The sequence below is a fragment of the Pituophis catenifer genome, unplaced genomic scaffold (assembly GCF_029215685.1).
Source record: "Pituophis catenifer annectens isolate HBS135680 unplaced genomic scaffold, rPitCat1.0.hap2 SCAF_4, whole genome shotgun sequence".
Classification (NCBI taxonomy): Eukaryota; Metazoa; Chordata; class Lepidosauria; order Squamata; family Colubridae; genus Pituophis; species Pituophis catenifer.
Window position 1 is genome coordinate 108474064 of NW_027256884.1, and position 18235 is coordinate 108492298.

General features: G+C 40.2%; 1 protein-coding gene across 1 annotated transcript in view; it reads left to right on the forward strand.

Annotated features, from left to right (window-relative positions):
* The window catches only part of LNX2 (ligand of numb-protein X 2), an 81715-nt gene extending 66305 nt beyond the window's left edge, over positions 1 to 15410 (forward strand). The window contains exons 4-10 of the mRNA XM_070943882.1: positions 2020 to 2219; positions 6078 to 6446; positions 9420 to 9563; positions 11200 to 11377; positions 11911 to 12142; positions 13272 to 13430; positions 15275 to 15410. Of these exons, the coding sequence (XP_070799983.1) occupies positions 2020 to 2219; positions 6078 to 6446; positions 9420 to 9563; positions 11200 to 11377; positions 11911 to 12142; positions 13272 to 13430; positions 15275 to 15410 (1418 nt within the window). The remainder of the gene's footprint in view (positions 1 to 2019; positions 2220 to 6077; positions 6447 to 9419; positions 9564 to 11199; positions 11378 to 11910; positions 12143 to 13271; positions 13431 to 15274) is intronic.
* The last annotated feature ends 2825 nt before the right edge of the window (positions 15411 to 18235 follow it).

An 18235-nucleotide genomic window follows, 5' to 3' on the forward strand; every position in this document is an offset into this window, starting at 1 on the left:
TGGCAACTTTAAGACTTGAAAAACTCTGGGAATTGAAGTCCACAAGTCTTAAAGTTGCCAAGGTTGGAGACCCCTGCTTTAAACGGTAAACATTGAGAAATCTCAAAATCAGATTTTATCCTGGCCTGCAAGCAAATAACCCATTTTTCCTACATTATGTATGTATGTGTATGTATGTATATATGCATATATGTATGTAATTTATATGCTGCCCATCTCACCTAGAGGTGACTCTAGGCAACTTACAATCAATATAAACAACAAGATAGAACATTACAACAACTAAAACAGTATTATTTAAACATTTGTTTACAAAAACCTTGAGAATTAATTAGAGCTACACAGAATAAATGCTTGTGTTAAAAATAATCAGGAGGTGGATTTTTATTTTTTTTAAGTCCTATTTAGCTTCAGCTTTCTTGTTACAGTCTGTTGAATGATTGTGACAACTGCCAAGCATTAACTTTTGATCTGCAAAACTGGGAGGTAACAATTTATTCAGAATCAGGATCTGGAGAGCTCTATGCCTATGTTGGCGTTTATACCTATATTTTATAAAATGAAAAGCATTTAGGCCAGTGACGTGCTGTATATGTACAACATCAGTTTTATCTATTGTGTTGTTTATAGATTCTTATAAGAATATGTATATAGATTCTTATATAGGCTCTGGTATCACTTTAAGTGGGTGGCCATTTCAAATTTAAATTTGTCTGAAGCCAAATAATATGAATTTTCCTTTGGCTTTCACATACATCTTTATGTGAAACAATTTTCTAAAACTCCATCATAATTATCCCACATAACCTTATGAAACATTCTCCCTTCCCCTGGGAAGTGAGTTTAATTCCATCCCTTATTTCTAAACGTCCCTCAAGATTTGGCTACGTCATCAAGCCTGGGATTCCCAGGGGACTGTTTGAAGTCGCTCCATTATTGCTGTTAACATTTAATCTTTCTGTGCCTAATGGCTTTTTAAAATGTTGTAATCGTGACTCTCTCTTTTTTTATATGTTTGTTGTTTTTATATGTTTGTTGCATGCTTCCCAGATGTGAGATGGGCAGCCATATAAATTGGATATACAAACAAATAAATGAATAAAAATTGGAGATGCATGATCTTCAGCACAAGCTGCTGTATGGCAGCCTGAAAATCACAGGCTGACCACGTAGCTCTTGCTGGACTGCTTTGGGCTTTAGCAGTAAAAGTCACATTTCAGGTGTAGAGATGGGAAGGCCTGGGGGAGAAAAACTGGAAAAATGGGGTGGGGGGGGCAGGGTTTTTCTGTTTCTTTCTTTCTTTCTTTCTTTCTTTCTTTCTTTCTTTCTTTCTTTCTTTCTTTCTTTCTTTCTTTCTTTCTTTCTTTCTTTCTTTCTTTTTCTTTCTTTGTTTAAACTTGTTTTTTCCCCAATTTTTCCAGGGGTTTTTCCAGGCCTTCCCATCTCTGTTTAGGTGTCCCCACATTAAAAGGTAAAGATAAAGGTTCCCTTTGCACATATGTGCTAGTCATTCCCAACTCTAGGGGGCAGTGCTCATCTCCGTTTCAAAGCCAAAGAGCCAGCGCTGTCTGGCAATGTCTCCATGGTCATGTGGCCGGCATGACTAAATGCCAAAGGCACATGGAACGCTGTTACCTTCCCACCAAAAGTGGTCCCTATTTTTCTACTTGCATTTTTTTACGTGCTTTCGAACTGCTCGGTTGGCAGAAGCTGGGACAAGTAACGGGAGCTCACCCTGTTACTCAGGGATTCGAACCGCTGAACTGCTGACCTTTCAACTGACAAGCTCAGCATCTTAGCCACTGAACCACCGCATCCCCTAATGTCCCCACATTAGCCACCTACTATCAATTTGACTTTGGTCAAAAAGTCCTGCAGGCTTGGTTTTAATTTGTTTTACTTATTGACATATCAGGTGTCTTTTTATTTTGTTGTATTTATTTTATTTTGTCTAGCAACATATTGCATTGAAAAAAATGTATTTATATGTACATATTGACTTCTTTCCCAACTGGGCAGCAATCCATCAGCCATCAAGTTTACCGGAAGGTGAGATCACCACCATTGAAATTCATCGGTCCAATCCTTATATTGAATTGGGAATTAGCATAGTGGGTGGCAATGAAACACCTTTGATCAACATTGTTATTCAAGAGGTTTATCGTGACGGGATCATTGCCAGAGATGGAAGGCTCCTTGCTGGAGATCAAATACTGCAGGTACATATCCGATTATATATTCTTCTCAACTCTGGAGTGTCTAGATTGTGCAGCTATATATTAGATGATGAGTAAGCAAGAAAGATTAATGATTTCCTGGCACGTTTTTGGAATTCTCTGTTTGGGATAAAAGTTAATGTAGCAGCTAATGGCCAGAACGTGCCATAATTCAAGCAAAGTAAAATAAGTAGCTTATTTTTCAGTAGCTACTATATATTCCTGTTTCATGTTTTTTTATATCTATTTTTTATTTTTCAACCAAAAAAAAAAAAAAAAGGGAAATCAAGCTGAATGTTTATTCCTTCTTTTGTGAGTGATATGAAATACTTCCATTGCCTATAAGACCTCTGTATGATAAATTGGAAAATATAGCAATGTCGTTTTTAGCAGACCAATAGAAATTACAGTTGTTGATTTCTAAAACTCTCTGCTTCCAGCCCCCTGTTTACAAACCATTTTCATGTCTTCCTTTTTTCATAAAAATGCTACGAGATTAGGATGAAATTAAGATTTGAGTTTTGATCTGCTTTTGTGGATGTTCGTGCCTTCTCAAATTAGAACTAGGTCTTGCATTATATATGTGGAAGGATGGCTGATGTAGGATGGAAAATCTTATTGGAGTTTTAGGAAATCAATGATATCAGTTCCTCAGGTTGATAATCTATCGGAAGGATCAATTCAAGCCCAGTCTTGCTGTATTGTTCCTTCTTTTTCCTTCCCCAGAGAATTTATCTTGAGCACAATAAGGCAGAGACAATTTTATAGGCTGCAAAGAAGGCCACAGAGATTGTCATCCTGAATGTCACCATTGTACAGAACATTTTCTCCCACCAAACTGAGAGATAATAGAATAGAACATAACAGAGTTGGAAGGGACCTTGGAGGTCTTCTAGTCCAACCCCCTGCTCAGACAGGAAACCCTATATCATTTCAGGCAAATGGTTGTCCAATCTCTTCTTAAATACTTCCAATGTTGGAGCTTTCACAACTTCTGGAGGCAAGTCATTCCGCTGATTAATTGTTCTAACTGTCAGGAAATTTCTTCTTAGTTCTAGGTTGCTTTCTCCTTGATTAGTTTCTATTCATTGCTTCTTGTTCTGCCCTCAGGTGCTTTGGAGAATACTTTGACTCCCTCTTCTTTGTGGCAGCGCCTGAGATATTGGAACCCTGCTATCATGTCTTCCCTAGTCCTTTTTTTCATTAAACTAGACATACCCAGTTCCAGCAACCATTATGTTTTAGCCTCCAGTCCCCTAATCATCTTTGTTGTTTTTCTTTGCACTCTTTCTAGAGATGTTGTGTCAGAGATGGTTGCATCTCTACTGCTTCTCTTGTCCTCTTACTTCCTTTGAATTTAGAGGATGATCCTCACACTGAATTTTTTAAAAGAGGACTAGACAGGATCATGGAAGATAAGACAGTCACTGGCTGCTGAACTATAGGCTGTACACCCTAAATACTGGTTGTTGGAAAGCACCAATGGAAAGGGCCATCACCCTCCAGTCTAATCTCGTGAGCTTCCCAAATATATATAGTTGGTACCAACAGAAGAGAAGTTGGTCAGTTGGCTATTGCATGACACAGAGTATTTATCTCGGTATGATTACAGCCTGATCCATCCAGACTTTCCTTATATTCTTATGCCTAGCGAAGGTTTCAACAAATTTGTTCAAAGATGACTGGCAGTCCTTTTAAAAATTCAAATACTCAAAAAGAATTGATAGTTTGAGGGATGAATAATAGGATGTTTATGTTTTCCTACCATGTTTCCCCAAAAATAAGACCCTGTCTTATATTTTTTTGAACCCCGAAATAAGCTCTTGGCCTTATTTTTGGGGAGGTCTTATTATTTTTGGGGCGCATAGAGCAAGATGAGGCTCTTCTTGCTGTTTTACCTGATTTCCAGCTCTGCATTTAAATATTTTCGGGAAGGACTTATTTCGGGGGGGGGGGAGCTTATTTTAGCCCATGCGCTCAAAAGCCCGATTGGGCTTATTATCAGGGGATGTCTTATTTTCGGGGAAACAGGGTAATTAGGTCTTTTGAATGTTGTCTAAAGATGCCTGCTTAGAATAGGAAAAGAGTTAGGATGTTACCAAAGTATCATTCAATTTAAAGTGTGTATCCAAGGTATTTATTCTGAATTGATGAGAACGCTTGTGTGTGAGAAGTAGTATACAAATAAAACATTGAAAAAGATACTGGATTCCCTTTTCTGCTTGCTGAGCTTACCTTAGCCTGCATAAAATCATTCCAATACCATCCCTGAAGTCAATAGCCTTGGTAGTACAGTGGTTTAATGCACCCTGTTATTAACACAGCTGCCTGCAATTTCTGCAGGTTCGAATCTTACCAGGCTCAAGGTTGACTCAGCCTTCCATCCTTTCTAAGGTAGGTTAAATGAGGACCCAGTTTGTGGGGGCAATAAGCTGACTTTATATAAATATACAAAAGTATGAAGGCTATTGCTTAACGCATTGTAAGCCACCCTGAGTCTCCGGAGAAGGGCGGCATATAAATCAAATTTAAAAAAAACAACAAAAAAAAAAACTGTGCATAGGTTTAGTCTATTGTAGCTAATTAGAGCCTGAAGACAAGAGCTACAGTGCCAAAATAAGGCAAGAAAGAATTCCAAAGTTGCTTTCTAAAATCACTTGGACTTTCTGAATAGACCTTCTTTCTATGTTTATTGTGTCTCTTAAATTCCCTTTCTCTATGTTACGTTGCACAAATATTAACAATATCAATGAACTATCATTATTTTGCTTTGGTAAACTCTGTTCCTTCATTTCCCTTTAAAGTTTAAATAAAAGCTCATCAATATGCAATTGAGAAGGATTTTGCAGAATTTTTCCCAAATTTCAGTTCTCTGAGAATATATGCTCTCTACTGGCAGGAAACGTGAGAAATGGAGACTTTGTCACAAAGTTTAATTAACAAGCCTTGGGAATACTGAAGCATATTGCAAGTTAAAAGAGAGAAAAAGAGATTAAAAGAGAAAGAAGTAGAGTATATTTTTTACACCTTTACTAATACTCAAAAATGTGGCAAATAGCTATTTCACACAGAATGTGAAAAGGAAACAGTTGTTTGAGTCTCAGTGATTATTCTAATCATTAGGTGTCAACACATTTAGCAATTTAGATTTTGAATTGGTCTTTTTCATCCTATTAAGTGATACTACAGCTTTTTTCTTTCTGCTGTTTCAGGCTTTTTCCTTCAGGGTTCTTCTTTATTTTCCTTCCTCATCAGGTGGCACAAGCTCCCCCCAATCCGATGTAACTGGGGAATTGTAGTGCAGTACCTCTGGAAGGCACCAAGTTGAGGAAGGCTGATAAGAATAGAATAAATTCATTACACAGAGTGTACCAGTATACCATTAGCATTCCTGGCTATCAGTAATGGTGAAAGCAGACTAATATAGGTAAATATATAGATGTTTTCAAAAGATCTACCTAGGTGCAAAAGGAAAAAAAAAAGTTCTCCCAAAGGTTATTCTTGAAATTGCCAAGAATCTTTGTGAAAAACGTTCAGTACATTTGGCTTTGATCTTACAAAAGTGCGAATTCTGTATATTAATAGCTCACTCATTCTCTGAATGCTTAACCTTATGCACCCAGAAGAGCATCTTTCATGCAGAAAAGATGGTGGGAAAACTTCCAGAAATGCAAAAACCCTTGACCTAAATGTAGTCATGATGATTATTGCAGGAACAGACAGAGAAATTGGGAAATGGGAGCCAAAAAGGGTATAGAAATAAACGGCATCTCCTGGAAACAGATGCCCGTCTGGAACATTGAACGGGGGCAAATTGTCACAGGCCTGACAGCAGTATCTTTTCTGCTTCTTTGCTTTCAGGTGAATAACTTTGACATCAGTAACGTGTCTCACAACCATGCCAGGGCCATCCTTTCCCAGCCCTGTACATCGCTGCATCTCACTGTCCTCCGAGAGAGACGATTCGTAAGCCGAACACACAATCATAGTGATAGCCCTCCCCAGCGAGAGGATAGCTTCCATCTGACCTTACACAAGCGAGACTCAAGCGAACAGCTTGGCATTAAGCTGGTGCGCAGAACAGATGAGCCAGGAGTATTTATTCTTGACCTGCTGGAAGGGGGGCTGGCTGCTCAGGATGGCCGACTCTGTAGCAACGACAAGGTTTTGGCTATCAATGGGCATGACCTGAAGCATGGCACACCTGAACTGGCAGCTCATATTATCCAGGTAAAGTCCTGTGGCTGGGGATTCACTTCTCTTTTGCGTACTGTGATTTTACCAAGCTGGACCGGGGTGGCTGGGAATGATGGGGCTTCTTGCCTTAATACACCTGCCAGTTGTTAGATTAAGGAAGGCCAGCCATTTAAAAGTCAAGGATGTTGATGCCCCAAATTGCATTCAAACGGAACCTTACTAACAAACACATAAATTGATAAACACTGTATACTGGATGATTATTAGAGAGACCTACAATAATTTAGTAGGGATGTGGTGGCTCAGTGGCTAAGACGCTGAGCTTGTCGATCAAAAGGTCAGCAATTCAGCGGTTTGAATCCCTAGTGCTGCATAACTGGGTGAGTTCCCGTTACTTGTTCCAGCTTCTGCCAACCTAGCAATTCGAAAGCATGTAAAAAATGCAAGTAGAAAAACGGGGACCACCTTTGGTGGGAAGGTAACAGTTTTCTGTGCGCCTTTGGTGTTTAGTCATGCTGGCCACATGACCATGGAGATGTCTTCGGACAGCTCTGGCTTTTCAGCTTTGAACTGGAGATGAGCACCGCCCCCTAGAGTTGGGAACGACTAGCACATATGTGCAAGGGGAACCTTTACCTTTACTTTACAATAATTTAAATAGGATTGTGTAGCATTGCAGATTCAGAGGAGGAAAGCTGTGTCAGAAGGCACATGGTATGTAGCACCTGCCAGCAACTCCTTAAAGTTGTGTTTTCCCAGGATTCTGCCCAGGAAAAGAGCTGCCTTTTTTTTTCTTTTGAAACCAAAGCACTGCACGATCCTATTAATTATATATTATATAATTAATTGATTGCTATATTAATTATATAGCTTTTTTTTTTCAAACCTTTCTCCCCTTTTTTTCCCCACAAGCTGGTTTCCATAGTAAAGTTGGGAAGTTTCCTGTAGGTCCCTTGAGACTAGTCATGAAACAGTATCCTGGTACACCCTTGGCTTCTTCTGCACAGCCATTGGGATTTAGATTCAGTGGACTAGCCAATTTTACTTGATTTTTTTCCTTTTCTCTCTAATCCAACTTTTGAGATAGCAATCAGCAACAGCTGAGCTGATGATAGTGAAACCAGGTGCTGGCAAACTGACTGAACTAGTCAGTGGTGAAATCCAATTTTTTTTAATACCAGTTCTGTGGGCATGGCTTGGTGGGCATAGCAGGGGAAGGATACTGCAAAATCTCCATTCCCATCCCACTCCAGGGAAAGGATACTGCAAAATCCCCATTCCCACCCCACTCCAGGGGAAGGATATTGCAAAATCCCCATTCCCACCCTACTCTGGGGCTAGCCAGAGGTGGTATTTGCCAGTTCTTTGAACTACTCAAAATTTCCGCTACCAGTTCTCCGAACTGCTCAAAATTTCCGCTACCAGTTCTCCAGAACCTGTCAGAACCTGCTGGATTTCACCCCTGGAACTAGTCCTCTGTCATGCCAGAATGTGGATTGTTTTATTATGTGGAGAAAACAGAGTCTGACCAGTATTAGGTCCTCAGGAAAAGTGTCAATTTCCTTCATATGTACAATATAGTCTTCATGGCTGGTTCCTGAATAGAAAATCAGGTTGTCCTCAATTTATGACCATAGTGGAGCCCAGAATTTCCGTTGTCAATCATGATGTTGTAAATTGAGGCCCCCACATGACTGGATACAATTTTACAATTTTTTCTGGACCAGTTGTTAAGTGAATGCTATGGTCGTTTAGCGAATCAATGTATTTTTATGGGATTTTTTTTTTTTTTTTTTTGCTGGAAACAAAATAAAAACGCCAGAAGCCAGCAAAAAAAAACATTGTGAATCATGGTTCACATGACTGTGGAATGCTGAACTGGCTGTAAAGATGAGCTGGTTGCCAAGCATTGAAACGCAGTCATGTGACCAGTGTGTGTGTGTGTGTGTCGGGTGAAATCCAGCAGGTTCTGGAGAACCGGTAGTGGAAATTTTGAGCAGTTCAGAGAACTGGCAAATACCACCTCTGGCTGGCCCCAGAGTGGGGTGGGAATGGAGGTTTTGCAATATCCTTCCCTGTTCTGCCCCAGCTACGGATCCCAAAGAACGCAGCACACACAAAGTCTGTACAAAACTTAATTTACTAAAACAACTCAGTCTTTCTCAAACAAAGGCTGTTAATAAACTTTCTTAACAGCCTACAAGAAACCAAAGATAAAGTAATCACAATCTTACTATGGTTGGCAGAAAGCTCAGAAGCAATTTTGCAGAGAATCCAGACACGAAGGAGAGTGAACTAAAGTTGTTCCCTACAAATTGCTTCAGTCAGCGTTCCTCCTTAAATAGACTAAGGGAGTGGCCAATTAGCCCTAAGCTTTACTCTCGAAGAGATCTGCTCCTGAGGAGCCACTCCTGCCTTTTGGCAGCTCTGCGCGCCCGTGCATCGAGAAGAGGTTCCTCCTCTTCATCCTCTTCACTTAAAGGAGCTTCTGGAGATTCTGAAGGCCCTGGCTTAATCCCTGTCTCTGGCACCACATCTTCTCCAGCCTCCTCATTGTCCGACTCGAGTGCCAGCTTCACAGGCTGCTGGCACAGCACCACACCAGCTTCTTCATTGTCAGAATCAGCTATAATCTGCACAGGCCACTGACGGGCCACAACATTCCTCCAGGAGTGGGGAGGGAATGGGGATTCCCTCCCCCTTCCCCTGCCACACCCACTAAGCTGCGCAACGCCCACCAAGCCACGCCCACAGAACCAGTAGTAAAACAATTTGGATTTCACCACTGGTGTATGTGTGTTGTGTGTGTGTGTGTGTGTCTGCACAGCCAATGGAATTCCAGAACTGGGTCCTAAATGGCTTTTGGTGGGTTTGTTGTAACTTCAAACAGTCACAAAGCAACCTGTCGTTAAGCGAAGACTGCCTATACTTTGACTATTCTTTGCTCTCAGAGGTAGCCAGGGTTTATGCTCCAATCCTCCATTCATGTCTCATGTGAATCTGCAGGCCAGTGGCGAGAGGGTGAACCTAACCATTTCCAGGCCTACCAAGTCCCAAATTGTAAGCATTCTTAGAGACGGAGGAACCCATCTCACCAGTCATCATCAATCCTATCAGCTATATCACAGCAACAGGCCAAGCCCACATAAGGTAAGTTTGGGAATGGACAAGATATTATTTAAATTTATATTCTAATGTAAATTTACCTCTGTGTTTCCTAAACAAATAAATGAATTGAAATGCATTCAGTGCATTTCAGTGTTCATATTTTTACAGAATTTTTAATATGCTTTTCCAGTTAACTAGGTACTGAAATCCATATGGGAGGGAATATCCACACAAAATTTAATGTATTAATGAAAATCATATATATAAAGAGTAATGTATTAGGGAACTGGGGTTTTTTTTAAATGCAGTTATTAAGCAAACCAACATATTACAATAGGTGTACTAAAGGAAAATGCATATTCAGACATGAAAAACTTTTTATCTGTACTCTTTTTAAGAAATTGCAAACTAAAATAGAATGAAGCCAAGATTGGGAAATTAAGAAAAAAATGAAAACACAGGAGTTACCCCTTATCTCTACAATATTGATTGCTGAAAAAATGACTTTGTCCATACATTTTTGTTAAGATTAAATGTATTGTATGATTAGATGCCTAGGAAGCTGGAAAAATGCACCCTCTACTGGATAGCATAGCTATTCCCACAGGCATCTTTGTGATTAAAAATACTGTCCTCTAAATATGAGTAGGCACTTAAAATGTCCCAGCAGAATAGACAGGAATGTACCACCTCCTACATTCAGATCCAAAAGGATGTGAGCCTAGGTACCACCTCTAAATACTCACATGTCTTCTCCCCACCCCCCAAATTGGATATATTGTATTGTTATGTAATCCAAACAGCAAGAGGAGGAGGAGGAGAAGAAGAAGAAGAAGAGGAAGAGGAAGAGGAAGAAGAAAGAATGAATTATATTTTAGATCATAGATTAGGGAGAGCATTAATATTTTGTGTTTGTGGAGGGGCACTTAAGTTCCTGAATCTTTGGAGGGGGGGGAAATGATAGTGCTTTTTAAATGAAACATATTTATTTATTTATTTATTGGTTCGATTTATATGCCGCCCTTCTCCGGAGACTCAGGGTGGTTTACAATGCGTTAAACAATAGCCTTCATACTTTTGTATATACCTGCTTAGTAGGGCTTTCGCACCCCCCAAGCGTGTTCTTTTTTATACAAAGTCAGCTTATTGCTCCCACAATCCGGGTCCTCATTTTATCTACCAGGATGGAAGGATGGAAGGCTGAGTCAACCTTGAGCCTGGTGAGATTTGAACTTGCAGTAATTGCAGGCAACTGGTGTTACTTAACAGCACTTTAGTCTGCTGTGCCACCAAGGCTCTGTCTGTATCACTGTGACAGTAATTCACTTGTAAAATGTTTTTTTAAGGAAATCCACTTGCATTGATATACTTAATTTTCAGTTGTGTTGTGAACAACTCTAATATATGCAGTTTTAAAAACTATTATCCTTAATGCATTCCTTTAGGTATGAAATCTTCTGTGAAATATATTTTAAAGTGCAGTCTCCCATAGTGCATGTTTTTTGTAAGCTTATTTCAATATTTAAAATTGTTGAGCTACAGTTAATGGATGCTGGCAAAGTCTACATGACTATTTGTTCCCCATCGGGATCTGTTTGTGCAGATAATTTGGCTTCCCTCCTTCAGACTTAGCCTAAGGTAAATGTGTGCCTAAACTCTTGTTCTTTTTTTTTTGTAGGATCTCTCACAATGTGTGACTTGCCAAGAGAAGCATATCACAGTGAAGAAGGAGCCCCATGAGTCCCTTGGCATGACAGTAGCAGGAGGTCGAGGCAGCAAAAGTGGGGAATTGCCAATATTTGTTACAAGTGTACAACCTCATGGCTGTTTGGCAAGAGATGGCAGGATCAAAAGAGGTAAAAGCAAAAGGCAGTATTGAACCAGTCTGTTGGATAGATGGATGGATGGAAGGGAAGGGAAGGGAAGGGAAGGGAAGGGAAAGGAAAGGAAAGGAAAGGAAAGGAAAGGAAAGGAAAGGAAAGGAAAGGAAAGGAAAGGAAAGGAAAGGAAAGGAAAGGAAAGGAAAGGAAAGGAAAGGAAAGGAAAGGAAGGGAGAGAGAGCGAGGGAGGGAGGGAGGGAGGAAGAAAGAAAGAGAAAGAAAGAAAGAAAGAAAGAAAGAAAGAAAGAAAGAAAGAAAGAAAGAAAGAAAGAAAGAAAGAAAGGACTGCCCTTTTAGCATACCAGGCTGATTGGAAAATGCTGACATTGAAGCACAGAAAAAACAGACATTATAGTTCTGTCAAGTGTGATGCAAGCTGCCAGATGTCTTCTGCATCTGTACATACGTGACATCCTGTTGTTAGGTAAAGCACAGAAAATAGCAACTTAGTGGTATTCATTTGCAATTGAATATTGCCTCAACGGGTCCTCTTGTTGGTTCTTACCCAGGTGACGTGTTGATGAACATTAATGGCATTGATCTGACCAATCTGAGTCACAGCGAGGCTGTGGCTATGCTCAAAGCCAGCGCTGCTTCCTCGGTCGTTGCTCTGAAGGCTCTAGAGGTCCAGATTGCAGAAGAGCAGCCTCAGGCAAATGATGAGCAGCCGAGCACCATCAGCGAGAATGAATATGATGCTAGCTGGTCGCCATCTTGGGTCATGTGGTTAGGACTTCCAAGGTATGAGTAATTTCATCTTATTTGTAGCATCTGCATTTTTTTTTTCTGAGCAGGGTTGAAGATTATGCTATTTTCTATACTCAACCTCAGAAGCTCTTTGCAAGTCCTGTGCATGCCATTCTCTTACAGTATAATGTGTTCAAAATAGAAGACATTATTATTATTTTTTTTATTTGATTTATATGCCGCCCTTCTCCGGAGACTCAGGGCGGCTTACAATGTGCTCAGCAATAGCCTTCATCCTTTTGTATATTTATACAAAGTCAGCTTATTGCCCCCACAACTGGGTCCTCAATTTACCTACCTTAGAAAGGATGGAAGGCTGAGTCAACCTTGAGCCTGGCGAGATTCGAACCTGCAGTAATTGCAGGCAGTTGGTCTTAATAACAGGGTGCTTTAGACAACTGTACTACCAAGGCTCAAGACATTATTGTAATTTTTAATAAGGTTTCTATACTATGTGATTTTAGAGCAGTACTTTTTTTTTTTTAGAGTTTCTCTCAGAATATCAGAATTAACCTATAGTTTCTTGTGAAAACCCAAACCAACAAAACAAGGAAGCAGGCCCTATTTGGTAAAAAGGAGTCCATTTTAAAAAGGAGCTATAAAAGTGATTTGTCATATATTTATTATTTGCTATTTTATGTTTAAAGTGTATCTGCTCCCTTCAAGACCTCAGGTTACTTTTCCCAAGGTTTTCCAAAAACATTCTTGATCTCACAGAACAGGGGTCTCCAACCTTGTCAACTTTAAGCCTGGCGGACTTCAACTCCCAGAATTCCCCAGCCAGCAAAGCAAAGCTGGCTGGGGAATTCTGGGAGTTGAAGTCCGCCAGGCTTAAAGTTGACACGGTTAGAGACCCTTGTCATAGAATATGGATCCATGTTTGGGTATGAGGTCAGTTGACTTAATATTTTGCCTCGATATTTAAAAGGTGTGCCCCACTTCAGAGAAAGAAGAGCTTTTGTTTAGAAATGCATCTTACCGAATAATTACTGTTTGAATTATTAAAAATCATTAATTCATTCTATGAATTAGGCAAGCCTGAAAGATTTATTATTATTTGTTAGAGGTCTAACAGATTTGCTTAATAAATTTTACAACTACTTGCCCTTTTTTTCCCCCACAGCTGCCTACATAGTTACCATGACGTTGTGTTAAGAAGGAGCAATCTAGCCAGCTGGGGATTTAGCATTGTTGGTGGCTATGAAGAAAATCACACAAACCAGCCTTTCTTCATTAAAACAATTGTTATAGGAACACCAGCATATTTTGATGGAAGACTCAAGTAAGGCTTCTTTTTGTTTTTTATCCGTAATTTAACAAGATAAGGAAGTCGCCAGAGCTCACAGTTGATACTTCAGATTCGTTCTCAAGTCCAGCGTTTCTTAATCTTGGTAGCGTTAAAATGTATGGACTTCAACTTCCCAAATCCTGGGTGTTGAAGTCCACACATCTTAAAGTTGCCAGGCTTGAGAAACATTGCTCAAGACAACATGAAATGTGTGTACTTTGTGTGTTAGAAGTAACGCTTTGTACAGTACAGATCCTGATGCACTGAGCAGGGAATTTGACTGACAGGTAGTCTTCTACTTACAACTGGCATTAATGGCCATTCAGAGTTATGATGGACTTTTAAAAAGTGACATATGACCCATCCTCAGAGTTATGATTCCTGTCCCCTCTTACAGTCACATGATCATAGTTGGGTGGCTGGCAACCCGGTTGCATTTACAACCAATTGTGGGGTTCCGTGGTCATGTGACCATGATTTGGGAACTTTTGTTTTTTTGCTGTTTTTCAGTAGAAAGGGAAGGACAGACCTGGTGGAATTCCCCAATAGCTTTTTTTTTTTTTTTTTTAGAAGGGAATGAACCAGTTCCTCCTTCAAAACTGGCAAGACCATGCCTCATTCCCATCACCAGATCCTAACTGCATGTCATCTTCTGGGGAGGTTAGGTAACTAGGAGGGACAGGGATCCAAGCTTATAGTCTGAGAATACACTTTCTGAGAACTAACAGGATCAAATTCCGTCTGGATAACCAAGCCAGACTGAGGCTCATTTACCTTCATGGCACCTGCCTCAAGGCTAGAATCCAACTTTTAGCAGATACTTTAACTCAGGGGTTTCCAACCTTGGCAACTTTAAGAATTGTGGACTTCAACTCCCAGAGTTCCTCAGCCAGCTTTGCTTTGGGAGTTGAAGTCCACAATTCTTAAAGTTGCCAAGGTTGGAGACCCCTGGTTTAACTAACAGATACTTAGTATATTCCTCACAACAGCCTTGCCTGGTGAACTTCTGACTCCAGCTTCCTCAGGAGGCTCTGGGTTATTTTCCCAATTTGATATCCTTCAGATGTCTACCACAAACCAAGAATCCATTACCCACCAAATCACCTCATATTCCTCCCCCCGCCCCCCCCTCCCAGTTTTAAATGCTAAACGGAATGTTTTCACTTTTCGGCCTTTCCAGATATTTTCCACAGCTACGCTATTTAGTGAATCAATTTATAACCAGTTCCATTAACTGAAGTGTTCTCAATTACCCCGGCAATAGAAATTAGATATTCAAAATCATTTGAATTCAATTGTTACTTTTTTAAAAATCTGAATTACCAGCATCATCTTCAAAGAGGCATACCCTTCTGTGGTAGAGACAGTTAGTGAGAGATAGTACTTGCTGTATTTAACATAAACAAAATCAGGGATGAAATCCAGCAGGTTCTGATCGGTTCTGGAGAACCGGTAGCGGAAAGTTTGAGTAGTTCGGAGAACCGGCAAATACTACGTCTGGCTGGTCCCAGAGTGGGGTGGGAATGGAGATTTTGCAGTATCCTTCCCCTGCCATGCCCACCAAGCCACACCACGCCCACCAAGCCACGCCCACAGAACCGATAGTAAAAAAAAATGGATTTAACCCTTGAACAAAATGCTTTCTTCTTTGAAACAAATGTTTTTTTGCAAATATATATCAGTCAGTTAACACATCCTTTGCGACTAGAATGATGTCAAGTTTAGTCTTCCATCACATCTAAACAGAGGCATCTAAGAATTGGTCGTGCAAACTCAGGTCATTTTCTGCAGTCTGTGGGGTTGTGCAACTTACTAATCCTCGTTGTTTCTCTCCTTAGATGTGGTGATATGATTGTTGCTGTCAATGGACTTTCAACAATGGGTATGAGCCATTCAGCGCTGGTTCCTATGTTAAAGGAACAGAGAAATAAAGTAACATTGACTGTTATCTGCTGGCCAGGAAGTCTTGTATAACGTGCAAAGAACATATACATTGGTTGAAGCAGCTTTTTTTTTTTTTAAATAGCTGGCTCGACTTTTTCAGGCAAAGCTGTGTTTCACCCCCCCCCCCCTTTTCTACTAATGCAGCTGGTAATAAGCTGGGCCAAAAAATTGCTACCTTCATATTTGACAAATGTGTATAAACAGGGGGTGCGTGGGAAAGGAAGATTTTTAACTGTACTGTGTTGTTCTTCCCATCCTAAAAGTAGCCATTTCTATCAAGTTTTGTTTATTATTATTTTGTTGATTTCCCATCATTATGTCATTGTGGTATCCATGTGCATATACTTCAGTTTCTTGGCTGGTTTAAGGAGGTCAGCCTATTCCAACAATTGTAGTGGGGGGCAGGATTGCACCTAGTCTGGGTGCCAACATGCTGGCATGTTGGCACCCTACTAGGCCGATCTCTGCATTGTTAAACACAGGTGCAAATGTATAACCTGAAGACAGCAGGTTAACAACAAATGACATGAAAGGCCTTCTACATAAGAGGTGGTTATCCTGTGAGGTGCTTCCTATTTAGGTTTTCAGCTTTGCTCACGGAAGAGACACTTGGACCCCCCTGTTTCAATTGTTAAAATGTGTTGCTGCGTTAAGATTTAATAGATTAACGTCTACATATTTTTTCCCCTACATTTCAGTATTCTTCTGTTGATATGAGAGCCTGAGCAATTCTTTGTGCTATGACTGCCACATAGAAGTTGCAGGAAGTAATTCCATGTAGCACATGCTCCATATAATAGTCTTAACCCATAAGAAGGCCCACTGCCCCAAGGTTACAGTTGGTTTTCTATTATCGAATGCATTGGGCGGCAGGGAGTGGTGGAAAGAAAGAAAACGGTTGTCAGCCATTGCCCAACAAAAGTATTTATGGCATCGTAATTATAATGTACCAATTTGTCCCTGGCTACATGTAATCAGCAAGGCCATATTTCATGTGAAGCATGACGGTAGCTTGTAAGAACCCCGGGTAGCATAAATAGTTGCCCCAAGGCTGAAACTGCAATCAGTATTATTATCTAAGGCATGCACCGATGCATGACCAACCTATGAAAGCAGCATCAGATGCAGAGCGGTGCTTTGCTTATAGGCAGGTATCTTTTGTGATAATTCCAAATCCTGTAATCTGAATAAATTATGAGAACTTGCCATTATGTCTGCATTTTCTGTTTTGCATAATTTATTCCTCCATTAAGTCTTCATTGTGTATTTTGCATTCTCATTGGACAAGGCATGGGGTACAATGGAGCTTTTTGCCACAGGAAGCTTGGCTCACCCATTCCCCGACTTTCAAGAGTCATAAAATAACAGGGCAGGAAGGGATCTTGGAGGTCTTCTAGGCCAGGGTCTCCAACCTCGGCAACTTTAAGACACAGCAAAGCTGGCTGAGGAACTCTGGGAGTTGAAGTCCACAAGTCTTAAAGTTGCCATGGTTGGAGACCCCTGTTCTAAGCTAACTAGAATGAATAACCAACCATTGTTTGAGAACCTCTAGAGATGGAGCACTCACAACTCCAGGAATCAGGTCATAGTCCTAATTCTTCCTAATTTTAAATTTGGATCTCTTTTGGTGAAGCTTCCAGCTTTTAGTTCTTGTCCTATCCTGTGGCACTACAAGGAATACCCTGTTTCCCCCAAAATAAGACATCCCCTGATAATAAGCCCAATCGGGCTTTTGAGCGCATGGCAATAAGGCCAAGTGCTTATTTCAGGGTTCAAAAAAATATAAGACAGGGTCTTATTTTTGGGGAAACATGGTACATGTACATCCTCTTCCCTATGTTAGCCCTTCTGGCATTGTAAATTTTTGTGTCTTCCCTTAGCCTTATCTTCTTTAGGATAAACATTCCGCTTTCCTTTTAATTGTTCTTGATAAGATTTAATTGCCAAACCCCTCATCATCTCTTGTTCTTCGCTGCCTTCTTTCCAATTCCTGTACTGTGGCAGCCAATCCCAGATACATTGTTCTAGTTGTAATCTGATCAGGCCACCACATGATAGAACTGTCATTTCCTACAATCTCAAGACTATACCTCTATTGACGCAGCCTAAGGTGGCATTGGCTCTTTGGGCAGTTGCAGCACATTGTTGGCTCTTATTTAATCTGTGGTCTACTAAGACACTCAGATCCTTCTCACAAATACTACTTTCAAAACAAATACCATCAGTATTGTACTTGCGCATTTGGTTTTTTCCCTCCTTAATTGCAGAACCTTACATTTCTGACCATTGAACCGAATTTCATTGAAAGGGCTCAATATACAAATCAATACCCTTTGAACCTTGAGCTGGTCTTCTAATGTATTGCCAATCTCTCCTCTCGGCTTTGTGTCATCTGCAAATCTGCTTAGCATCCGTTCTATGGCTTGCCTGAGTCATGTATAACAATGCTGAAAAACGCTAGGTCCAGAATAGAATTCTAAAGTACCCGTTCCCCTTGATCTACTAAGGACCATGAATTGGGTACTATTGTTCAACCAACAGTGAATCCATCTGATAATAGAACCATCCATTCCAGAACAGTTCTAGGTTATGTAAAAGAAAGCCATGGTCAACTTTATCAGACTGGGGAGCATTGAACCAAATATATTTCTTTAATCATAAGGTCCATATTTTTTTTAAAGTAAAAGATTGTAGTGATAAGTGAAAGTGAAGGTACAGAATGTACATTGACACTTCATGAAATTTATACAATTGTTAGAGTAGATACAATATAAATTCCTTCAAAAGAGTGATGCTTTAATGAAAATCTGCCACACACACACACACACACACACACACATAACTTTATTTGCCTA